The sequence below is a fragment of the Martes martes genome (assembly GCF_963455335.1).
Source record: "Martes martes genome assembly, chromosome: 3".
NCBI lineage: Eukaryota > Metazoa > Chordata > Mammalia > Carnivora > Mustelidae > Martes > Martes martes.
In genome coordinates, this window is record NC_137890.1 from 167,960,144 (window position 1) to 167,972,339 (window position 12,196).

The following is a 12,196-nucleotide window of genomic DNA, read 5'->3' on the forward strand; positions in this document are numbered from 1 at the left end:
ATGACAGACCCCGTGTTGGACTCACAGCCAACCAACAACACTGGGGAGATGGATGGACTATGCCCGGAGCTATTGCTGATCCCCCCATCTCTCTCTAACCGTGGAATCCTGGAGCCCGTCCAGAGTCCCTGTCCTGCTGGGAACCCCACACCTTTGCCTGCTGACCCAGGCTGCCTGCTGGTAGAGACCACAGCAACTGAAGAGGACACAGGGAACATGGAGATCATTGTGGAAGCAGTGGCTGGAAACCTGTCCCCAGGTGCTCCTGGAGAGACCCCAGGTACCCACTCTGTTGCTAGCAGGCCACTGGGACAATCAGCCCTGAGGTTTTGTCTGTGCTATTTTTGACCCTTCTATGTAAATATGATGAGAACACAAGGTAGCATCTTATTTTTATTCTTAGAGATGTTGTCATTTGATTTGCAGTTGGTGAATGTTGATTGAAGCCTGGCAAGGTGGTTCACAAGCTGGTACCAAGCTCTTGGCAGAGTCTGTTCCTGCAAGGACTTCATGTCTGCTAGGCAGGGATCCAGAAGGGAAGACCTTTCTGACACCTCCACCCAGTCCTTACTCCTATAGCATATCGACCCTCCCACTCAGGAACTGCAGCCAGGGATTAGGCAAAAGGCCCAGTGTCTCCACCACCCTGGGCTTGGCAGGGCTTCCCAGAAGTAATCTGGTATTTCCTTGCCCTAGTTTCTTGTGTGTAACATATGTAACTCATCCAAGGCGTGTTGTCAGGAATGGGAGTTGAGCATTTATGTTTATGCTAGAAAAATGATTCTCCCCTTTATTCTTCCCATAGCTACAACTTCTTATTTTTAGGTAACTTCCCCATTTGTTAACTGCCATCCTCCGGCTACAGTTGTCACAACTTCCCTTGGCAGTGTGGTATGGTGACAACAAATCCTGGAAAAGATTAGCTAATTTGATCATAGAGTGTTTCTAAGCTTCTGTGTGGGGAAGCAAATAATAAAGAAAGAACAAACATGGGAAAAACATTTGCAATATATAAGGGAGAGTTAAACTCTATTTTTTTGTGAATATTATTTATTTATCAGAGAGAGCAAGAGCAGAGCAGGAGGGTGGGGCAGAGAGAGAAGCGGGAGCCTGATGTGGGGCTCTATCCCAAGACATCCAAGACCCCTGATACGGGGTGTCATCTCAAGATCATGACCTGAGCTAACCCGGGTTAACCTGAGTTAACCCCGGGTTAATCTCTTTAAAATTCAAAGAGCTCCATAATAAGAAAAAGGGTGTTTTGGTTTTTTTGAGAGGGAAGAAAAAACCTACATGCAGTTTACTAAAGAAGAATAAAAGTAGTCAATAACCATCAGAATGCTTAATCTCATTAACACACAAATAAATTTCACTTAAAAATAATTATGAGGGTGCTTGGCTGGCTCAGTTGGAAGAGCCTGTGACTCTTGATGTTAGGGTTGTGAGTTCAAGCCCCATGATGGATGTAGAGATTACTAAAGAAAAAACAACAAAACCTTAAAAAAATAATAATTACTATGATATGCCATTGTTGGTTCTCAGTTTTGGCAAAAATTAAACATCTTTTATAATATCTAGTGTTGGTGGGAAAATAGATACTGTCTTACAGCTTACAGAGAGTATAAATTTAGTATAACCTTTTGAAGGTCAATTTATCTACATAACAAATTTGACAATATGCATACTCTGACCCAGAAATTCCATTTCCAGGGCTCCGTCCTCTAGAAAGACTCACACACATGCACAAGAATACAGGGATGAGGATGTCTGGAGCAGCTTTACTTACAAGGGTTCCAAATGACCCAAATGTCCATTAGTAAAGGCAAGCCCTCATTTTGACGTGTTTGTGCTCCGAGGTACTATGAACTGGACAAAAAAATGTATTAGATCTAAAGGTAATCATAGAAAAAAGTATCTGATCTATAGCAAGTGGCGGGTTTGGGGGGGAGCAAATTGCAGAGAAATGACTCCTGAAGGCCTAAAACATTATAGACCAAACTGTGTGTGTAAGGGTGGGGTTGGTTATTCTTTCTGGAGGTACATCTGTGTCATTTGAATTGTTGCACCAAATTTAAAAAAAATTTTAAAAATTTAAATTTAAATTTTTTAAATTTAAATTTTTTAAATTTAAAAAAAATAAAAAAAAAAAAAAGAAAACCAGGGCGCCTGGGTGGTTCAATGGGTTAAGCCTCTGACTGAGGCTCAGGTCATGATCTCAGGGTCCTGGGACCGAGCCCCTCTTCGGGCTCTCTGCTCGGCAGGGAGCCTGCTTCCCTATCTCTCTCTGCCTGCCTCTCTGCCTACTTTTGATATCTCTCTCTCTCTGTGTCAAATAAATAAATAAAGTCTTTAAAAAAGAGGGGGGCGGGGAGAAAACCAGCAGAGTAGACATGGCACAAACCTGGGCTGGAGTCAAGGCTCCGCCATGAGCAAGCACAATGTCCTTAACCTCCCAGGACTCTGGGTCCTTCTTCTGGAAGGGCAGCTAGAGGACCCAGTGAGTGTTTCCTAAGCCTTTCTTTATCAAGGTCCTGCCCATTGCTAAAGAAATGCCAGTGATTACTCATATGATTTGGGTCTTTTGAAAACAGATGTTCTTCATTTTATGAATTACTGTGCCTTTGGGAAAAAAAAAAATCTCTTTCCAGAAAGTTAAAAGTAATACTTTGTCATTCAAAGCTGCAGATATTATCCTCAGAGTGTCATTTTCTTCTTTTGAAAGTTTTCATTTGGGCAAAACGTATTGCCTTTCCTTAATGCTTTCCAGAATTGGTTAATGCTTGTTGTATTCATTTAGCAAATGTTTATTAAATACCCGTTTTATGTTGGCATATTGTGCTACAAACTGGGAACCCAGGTAACATGCAAATAGACTGTCCCTGACCTTATGGGGCTAACCATCCCCGTATAAGTCTTAATGTCCATCTGCATCCCACCAATATTAAAAGAGTCACCTACGTTTTCTACTAGTAGCTAACGCCTAGGAGTCTCGTTCCATCTGATGCCGTGCTTCTCTTTCGGTCCTCTGCCTGCAGGTGTCCTGGTAAAGGTGGTGGAGGTGTACTTCTGTGAGCGCTGTGAGCAGAGCTTCGCAGAGCCCACTCTGCTGGCCCTGCACCAGTGTGCTGAGCCCCTCATACAGCCTCTGCCGGGCCTCTCTGGCCCCCCATGCTCCGTAGAGCTCACCCCCGGCAACCTCCCTCTCTCTGGCCCTGTGCAGGGGCAGGGCCTGCAAGATAGCCCCCTGCCGTGCCCCGTGTGTAGACAGGAGTTTGCCCAGCCCCAGGCACTGAAGAGCCACTTCAAGAGTCACCGGGGCCCTCCCACCACCTTCCCCTGCCCGGAGTCCGGCTGTGCGTTCTCCTCGGAAGATCGCAAGGCCCTGCAGCTCCACCTGAGGCAGGCCCATGCCACGGTCCCTGTGCCATGCTCTTTCCGGGGCTGCCCCCTACTCTTCGGGAGCCGGCAGGCCATGGAGCTGCACCGACAGGCCCATTACCCTTTCCACTGCAACCATTGCAGCTTTATGGGTTCCAACGTCAAACTCTTCCGGCAGCATCAGCGGAGCCACGGGCCTGGGCCGCAGGGAGAACTGTCTGCCCGGCAGGGTCTTCCGGCCCAGGAGCTGCTGCCAGGTATGAGACCAGGTGTTTTTTTTTTTTTTGGTCTCAAAAAGAGGGCATGGGGTGAATAGAGGAGGAGGAGGAAATAGGCTGAGAGAGACCAGGATTCTGCTGCAAGACCCAGGCTTGCTGAGACCGGCCAGTGCCATGTTCCCAAAGAGAAGACCCCTCTTTCCTGGGAAATAGCCTTACACCTTTGCCTTATTGAAGCAACTGCCTCTGTGGAGGGGTAGAGTGATGGATTGGAGGGGACAGGGTGTGACCCTGAATTGCTGAGTTCAGCTTCTGAGTAGACCAGTTTAGAGGTCTGGCTGTGTTCACCTGCACTGAGCTGCCAGCCATTAGCCCTGGGAACCCCGGCCAGGGAAGTGCAGTCTCCCCAGTCTGTACCTCCCAGCCCCCTACCCCCACTGCAGTGATCTCAAAGCCCTTGCCTTCAAGGGGTGTGAAGATGGTGTCATCTGAGGTTTGATTTGCTTTAGGTTGGAGTGTTAATGATAGCTTAGCTTCTCCTGTCTTGAGTGGTAATAAATGGATAGACCTAGAATCCAAGCGCAAGATTCTCTTATACTAAATGGGGAGGGGGCGGTCCTGCCAGCCCGGAAGAGGAGCAGGAGAAGCGGTCATTGCTGTCGTTGGCTCCCATAGACATCAAGTTTTATGTGTCTCCAGCTCCCAAACTGCCCCCTAGAGGGGGAGAGCCATCAGAACGAGCAGAGGCGCCCTTGCCCAGGGAGCAGTCAGCGGATGAAGAGGAAGCGGAGGAAGAAGAGAGTGGCGCTCTGAAGGACACCCAGAAAGGCCTGGAGAAAGGCCAGGGAGCTCAGCAGTTAGAAGGTAATGACATGGTTAGGGGTGAACCTCTTGGTGGTAGGGAGGAATAGATTGTGGAGAGTCTGACATTGAGGCTCTCTGGGGTTTGGTTTTCTGGGTGTTGGTTCATGGCCTCTGGTTCTTACCCTTCCACTTTGATCTGTGTAGTGGGAAAATGATAAAAAAGACTGTAGAAACACAGAGTAGGGGTTACTCTCCTAGGCTGGTCTTCCTCAGGCAGAGGCTCTTTTGCAGGGAAGGAGACGGTGATATTGATTATATAAAGATGCCGGAGGTTACTGGTCAGCAGCCTGTTTTGTCTGGCATTGGGCCCACGAAGATTTTTATTTCTGAATCCTTGCTTCCCAGCTTTCAACTCTGTAGAACCACGTTTGCAACCCATCCTTCCCCCACAGAGCACGTTTCCTGTCAAGTGACTAGAAAAGATCTGGTTGTGTGTATGACCAGTTCTCTGATCTCGAACTCAGTGAACCAGTGTTTAGACGCAGGAGTACTTGACCTTCTTCTCTTCCCTTTTACATACTCTGTGGGTTTCTTGGCCTTCCAACCAACCCTGCCGATCCCGCTGCCTACCCTCACAAACAAGGGCAGGAAGAGTGAGAATTCTTCTTCCAGATTGTTCTCTTGAGCAGCTCTAGACAAAGGCTCGGGAATAGTGGGGAGCTGGGGGAAGCACTTCAGATGGGCCCACAACCAGGTCAGAGAAATCCTTGTGACTTGGTTTCCTTCAGTACTTGAACTTCTCGCCCCCTTTGTGAGCCTGCCCTGCTGGAGATGCCGTTGTTAGGTTCCCCACAGAGAAAGATGAAAGGCCTCCTAACATGTCCGGACAGATGGTGGTTCTCCTGTGAGCTGGCCAGCCCCCGGCTTCTCAGAGAATCTCGCCGTCAACCCTCTTTCCCTTTCCCTCTCCAGGAGACGTGGCTCCCGGCACCGAGTCCCTCTTCAAGACCCACATGTGTTCGGAGTGCAAGCGCTGCTTCAAGAAGCGGACGCACCTGGTGGAGCACCTGCACTTGCACTTCCCCGACCCCAGCCTGCAGTGCCCCAACTGCCAGAAGTTCTTCACCAGCAAGAGCAAGCTGAAGACGCACCTGCTGCGGGAGCTGGGCCAGAAGGCACACCGCTGCCCACTGTGCCACTACAGCGCCGTGGAGAGGAATGCGCTGAACCGCCACATGGCCAGCATGCACGAAGACATTTCCAACTTCTACTCGGACACCTACGCCTGCCCCGTGTGCCGGGAGGAGTTCCGCCTCAGCCAGGCCCTGAAGGAGCACCTCAAGAGCCACACGGCAGCGGCTGCTGCGGGGCCGCTGCCCCTGCGCTGCTTTCAGGAGGGCTGCAGCTACACGGCCCCCGACCGCAAGGCCTTCGTCAAGCACCTGAAGGAGAGCCACGGTGCGCGGGCTGTTGAGTGCCGCCATCACTCGTGCCCCCTGCTCTTCGCCAGCGCCGAGGCCATGGAGGCACATCGCAAGAGCCACTATGCCTTCCACTGCCCGCACTGCGACTTCGCCTGCTCCAACAAGCATGCATTCCGCAAACACAAGAAGCAGGGCCACGCGGGCAGCGAGGAGCTGCGCTGCACCTTCTGCCCCTTTGCCACCTTCAACCCCGTGGCCTACCAGGACCACGTGGGCAAGATGCATGCCCACGAGAAGATCCACCAGTGCCCCGAGTGCGCCTTCGCCACTGCCCACAAGAGGGTGCTCATTCGCCACATGCTGCTGCACACCGGTGAGCCCACCTTCTGCCCCTGCAGTCACACCTGTCACACGGCCGTAGCTGGGCGTGTGTGCTGCGTACGAAGCCCACAAGGGGCTCTGCGTCCGTCGTTCCTAGAACCAAATCTACCATTTGTAGTTTACAAAGGAGCCTTAAGTTGAGGGTCCCGCGGCTAGTGAAATGGTTAAGCTAGGATGGGAGTCCAGGTGGTCTGAGCCGCAGGCCATGGAGAGATACCTTCCTTTGTGATTCAGGTTTTGAGATGAGGAGCAAGTGGCCCAAGCCGTCCATACCTGAGAGAGCCTCGGGAGCCGACTCAGACTCTTGATTGGTTGTCAGCATTATACTGATGCTTTGAGTGACAACCAGATTAAGCTTCCTGCTGCGCCACTGCCCCACTTGCGATCTCTAGGCAAGCATCAGTGGGTTGACAAGACGTTTTTAAAAAAAGTCTCATCGAAGATTCTAGTTTAGGAGGATAGCTCTTAGGCAGCCTGGGGCAAAGCCATTGTTTCCGGTGAACAGTTCGTTTCTGTGCATGCCTTAGTCACCAAAGGTCATTTTTCTAAGGCCCCTCATAAAATTTCCCATTTCTACAGTGCTCTATAGTTTGCCGAGTTCTTTTTACATTGTCTTATTTAATGCATAAAGACAGTCTTGCAAGGAAGGCAGGTAAAGGAGAGGAACTGAACATTTAAATGCCCTGTTGTGGAATCATACTGCTAATGTTAGAACTGGAGCCATAGGACCATTTCACTTGCCTTTCACCACAGGGAAACGGGCTGAGTGGGCAGGCAGGGATCACAGGGAAGGGTCCTGAAGGAACGTGCCCCCAGCCTCTTAGCACCAGCTCTTACCCAACCCCATAGACAGCTCTTCCTTGAGTCCTTGCCAGGCACCGCTGAGGACTTAGGGATGTCTTACTTAATCTTCTCACCAGCCATGAGCAATCAGTATTTTTGTTGCCCCTTTCTTTGGAGACAAGGAAAAACAGACTCGGAGGGGTTACGTGACTTGTCCAAGACCACGTAGTAGTAGTCAGCCACCACTTCATAGCTCTGTGGTTTCCCTGTGCCTCGGCTTCTTTCTTTGTAAAATGGGGCAATCCTAGGACCTGCTTCATAGGGCTGCTGGGAAGAGTCAGTAAGAGCGGGCATGTTTTTTTAAAGATTTTTTTTATGTATTTGATAGGACAAGAGAGCAGAAGCAGGGGGAGCAGCAGGCAGAGGGAGAGGGAGAAGCAGACTCCTTGCTGAGCAGAGAGCCCAACATGGGGCTCAATCTCAGGACCCTGGGATGGTGACTTGAGCCAGAGGCAGATGTTTAACCAACTGAGCCACCCAGGCGCCCCAAGAGGGGGCATTTTTATAATACACATTCTGTCCATGTTAGCTATTAATATCTTTATTAATGGGTTGGACTCCAGAGTCCAAATTCTTAACCACTATGTCACACAGCCTAGTTTTTTTCTCCTCTTCTGCAAAACTGGAGGGAATTAGGGTAAGTGGAGCAATCAGCCATTAGAGCTAACAAGCTCTACAGCATCCAGGTAGACTTGCAGACCGGTCATGGAAAGCATGGTCTTCACTTTCCCCCTGGCTTCCTCCATGTCGGAGCGGAGGAGAGGGCCAGAAGCAGCGCTGACCGTTTGGAGCCACATATCGGGCGGCGCGGGAGGCTTTCGCTTGTGCTTGGCATCAGGGCAAGCTTGCGGGTGGGAGGACAGTCTGTGCACTCCCTAGATCCACGTCTGACCTTTTTCCTCCCCTCCCATCCCTACCCCCACCCACACCCAAGGTGAGAAACCTCACAAGTGTGAGCTCTGTGACTTCACGTGCCGAGACGTGAGCTACCTGTCCAAGCACATGCTGACCCACTCCAACACCAAGGATTACATGTGCACTGAGTGTGGCTACGTCACCAAGTGGAAGCATTACCTCAGTGTGCACATGCGGAAACACGCGGGGGACCTCAGGTATGAGTGCATGCCGCGCCCCCCCCCCCACTCCTGCCCTCACCCAGGAAGCTGATGCTAAGCTAGCCTCCTCTTGAACTCACCATGCTCTCCTGGCCCCAGAATGACTCCTCCCCATTCCCCTCTCTGCTCCTCTGGTCTCTGCTCCGTCACCGGTAGCTAGCCTCTATGCCTGCGGCCCCCTCTGCATGGGGAGAACTCTCTGGGCTCAGGGAAAGGAGCACAGACCCAGAGTCCAGGCCCAGACGTGATGGTGTCCCTTGAACTCTCACAGAGTCCATGCCTAGGAAAGTTGGGAGACAACACTTGCAACCCCCCCCATCCTAGCCATGTTCCCCATCCAGGCAAAGTTCCCTGCTGCTCTGTGGCTCGGCTGGCAAGGGGGTCTCTGCTGAGCTTTCATGCCTCTGGGGGAGAATAGGATCTAGGCACAGACACCAGCCCCGTGAGGCCGTAGCCATGCAGTTCCTTCGGAGTCCACAGCAAGTGGCTGATCTGTGCTGTCTTCCCTGTGGGAGCAACAGAGCAAGGGTCGGAACACAAGCACTGAAGGTGGGCTGTCTGCCCTTCGCTTCTTCGTGACCCGAGGCAGGTCATTAACCTCTGTGCTTGAGTCTCCTCCCTTGGAAGCAGATGCCCAGTCTGTGGGGTAGTGGCAAGAATGGGTTAGATGACACGAGTCCTGCCCTGAGTGTGGAGCCTTGTCCACAGGAAGCATTCACGGGTTCTGGGATACTGAGCCTGGCCACTTTGCCTCCCCCCCCAACCAGATACCAGTGCAACCAGTGCTCTTATCGCTGCCATCGGGCGGATCAGCTGAGCAGCCACAAGCTGCGCCACCAGGGCAAGTCCCTGATGTGCGAGGTGTGCGCCTTTGCCTGCAAGCGGAAGTACGAGCTGCAGAAGCACATGGCCTCCCAGCACCACCCAGGCCCGCCGGCCCCACTCTACCCCTGCCGCTACTGCAGTTACCAGAGCCGCCACAAGCAGGCGCTGCTGAGCCATGAGAACTGCAAGCACACTCGCCTGCGTGAGTTCCGCTGCCAGCTCTGTGACTACCGTACCTTCAGCAACACCACCCTCTTCTTCCACAAGCGCAAGGTCCATGGCTACGTGCCCGGCGACCAGGTGTGGCAGCTCCGCTACGCCGGCCAGGAGCCTGAGGGGGCCGGGCCGGGCCCCATGCCCCCACTGGACTCCGAGCCCCCCAGCCAGCTGCCCGTCCCGCCTGAGGGGCCAGACCAGGACCCTGTGCTGGCAGTGGAGCCCCACTCGGACCCGGCCCCGCCAGAGACCAGTGAGGAGGAGAGCGCCGGGAGACGGGATGGCAGTGGGGTTCCGCAGGGGGACGACCTGGCTGGCAGCCCCAGTCTGGTGGAGGTCGATGAGGGAAGCTGCACGCTGCACCTAGAGGCCTTGGGCGTAGAGCTGGAGCCCGTGGCTGAGCCACCCCTGGAGGAGATCCCTGAAACCACCCCTGTGGCCTTCAGGCCCCTGGATCCCGCAGGGCCCCTGAGACTCGAAGGGCCAGATGGAACTTTGACTGAGCTATCTCCCTTTGAAGCTGCCGGGACTTCTGATTTGGGTGCTGAAGAAGAGCCTGTTCCGGAAAAGCCAGTCCCAGAGGCCCCCCAAAACCTCCCTTCCTCGGAGGAGCCCCCTGACAGCTGGGCGGGAGCCTTGAAGGCCGTTCTGCCTGCTGAGAACACTCCGCTCCCTCATTTCCCCGAGTCGGAGTCCCTGCTCAAGGCCCTGCGGAGGCAGGACAAAGAGCAGGCCGAGGCTCTGGTCCTGGAGGGGCGGGTTCAGATGGTAGTCATCCAGGGAGAGGGGCGCGCCTTCCGCTGCCCACACTGCCCGTTCATTACCCGCCGGGAGAAGGCCCTGAGTGTGCACTCCAGGACCGGGTGCCAGGGCCGCCGAGGGCCCCTGCTGTGCCCCGAGTGTGGAGCCAGCTTCAAGCAACAGCGTGGCCTCAGCACCCACCTGCTGAAGAAGTGTCCCGCTCTGCTCAGGAAGAACAAGGCTTTGCCTGGACCAGGCTCCCCACTGCCCCCAGGTACCCAGGTCTCCAAGGACACAGAAGGTGTGAAGCCCCCCCCTGCCCCGCTAGAAGGAGAGCCAGTGCTCCCCAAAGAGACTGCTGCCGCACTTCCCGGGGAGCCAGAAGAAGTAGAGGAGCCCCCTGGCCTGTGCTCTGTGTCTGGGGACACCTTACCCACAGAGACCCCTGAGAAGTTCCACTTCGAGCAGGGCAAGTTTCACTGCCACTCATGCCCGTTCCTGTGCTCCCGGCTCTCCTCCATCACCTCTCACGTGGCTGAAGGCTGCCGGGGGGGCCGTGGCGGGGGAGGAAAGCGAGGGGCCTCTCTTCTGAGCCATGGGGACGCCGTCTCCCCCAGCAGTGGGAGTGCAGAGGGCAGCCCCAGGACTGGGGACACGGCACTGGCTCCAAAGCAAAAGGGGGCCCGCTTCTCCTGCCCGACCTGCCCCTTCAGCTGCCGCCAGGAGCGGGCCCTGAGGACGCACCAGAGCCGGGGCTGCCCCCTTGGAGAGTCTGGAGAGCTGCACTGCAGCCTCTGCTCCTTCACCGCCGCCGCCGCTGCCACCCTCAGGCTCCACCAGAAGCGGAGGCACCCTACCACCGCCCCCCCGGCCCGCGGACCCCGGCCGCCACTCCAGTGCGGGGACTGCGGCTTCACCTGCAAGCAGAGCCGCTGCCTACAGCAGCACCGGCGGCTCAAGCACGAGGGAGTGAAGCCCCACCAGTGCCCCTTCTGTGACTTCTCCACCACCAGGCGGTACCGGCTGGAGGCCCACCAGTCCCGCCACACGGGGGTTGGCCGCATCCCCTGCAGCTCCTGCCCGCAGACATTTGGTACCAACTCGAAACTGCGCCTGCACCGGCTGCGGGTCCACGATAAGACGCCCACCCACTTCTGCCCGCTGTGCGACTATAGCGGCTACCTGCGACATGACATCACGCGCCACGTCAACAGCTGCCACCAGGGCACTCCCGCCTTCGCCTGCCCCCAGTGCGAGGCACAGTTCAGCTCGGAGACGGCGCTCAAGCAGCATGCGCTGCGCCGGCACCCCGAGCCGCCCCCCGCCACGCCGGGCTCCCCCGCCACCACCGCCGAGGGCCCCCTGCGCTGCTCCCGCTGTGGCCTGCTATGTGCCAGCCCGGCCAGCCTGCGGGGCCACACCCGCAAGCAGCACCCACGACTGGAGTGTGGGGCCTGCCAGGAGGCCTTCCCCAGCCGGCCAGCCCTGGACGAGCACCGGCGGCAGCAGCACTTCAGCCACCGCTGCCACCTCTGTGACTTCGCAGCCCGGGAGCGCGCTGGCCTGGTTAGGCACTACCTGGAGCAGCACGAGGAGGAAGAGGAAGAGGCGGCGGCGGCAGCTGCGGAGACCCCGGAGGGCGGCGCGGGGGCCGGCCAGCCCCCCCTGCGCTGCCCCTTCTGTGACTTCGCGTGCCGCCACCAGCTGGTGCTGGACCACCACGTGAAAGGGCATGGTGGCACCCGGCTGTACAAGTGCACTGACTGTGCCTACAGCACCAAGAACCGCCAGAAGATCACTTGGCACAGCCGCATCCACACGGGAGAGAAGCCCTACCGCTGCCACCTCTGTCCCTACGCCTGTGCCGACCCCTCCCGCCTCAAGGTGAGGCTGGTGGGGTGAAGCCACGGGCGAATGGCGGGGAGGGGGCCTGGTGGGAGGGGAAGGTGGACGGGCTGGGGTGGGTAGGGGGGAAGCTTCCTGAGTCCTCTGGTCCCTACTCCTGGTTATCAGTTCTGGGATCTCTGTCAAGCCCCCTGGCGGCCCCCCATTGAAGGAGGTGCTGATATTTCATAGCACGGTTGCAAAGGGGAGATGCCCTTATGGGAGCATGGCATGTGATGAAGGCTTTTATTGAGCGCTATTGCATACTCACCGTAATTTTAATCCTTGCAACACAGGAGGTGGAGTTAGTGCTGCTGTTTCTCATTTCACAGATTAATAGGCTGGGAGTCTGGGCACAGGTAGTAAG

The 12,196-nt window shown here is 55.2% G+C and overlaps 1 protein-coding gene across 3 annotated transcripts in view; it reads left to right on the forward strand.

Moving 5' to 3' along the window:
- ZNF142 (zinc finger protein 142) overlaps nucleotides 1-12,196 on the forward strand; it is a gene marked incomplete at its 5' end in the record, with an annotated part of 14,739 nt that continues 2,543 nt past the window's right edge. Inside the window, 6 exons of one of the 3 annotated variants that reach the window (XM_080799869.1) lie at nucleotides 1-280; nucleotides 3,036-3,635; nucleotides 4,272-4,460; nucleotides 5,373-6,197; nucleotides 7,983-8,160; nucleotides 8,931-11,829. In XM_080799869.1, the coding sequence (XP_080655995.1) occupies nucleotides 1-280; nucleotides 3,036-3,635; nucleotides 4,272-4,460; nucleotides 5,373-6,197; nucleotides 7,983-8,160; nucleotides 8,931-11,829 (4,971 nt within the window). The remainder of the gene's footprint in view (nucleotides 281-3,035; nucleotides 3,636-4,271; nucleotides 4,461-5,372; nucleotides 6,198-7,982; nucleotides 8,161-8,930; nucleotides 11,830-12,196) is intronic. The other 2 variants (XM_080799870.1, XM_080799871.1) reach the window with 2 other exon arrangements.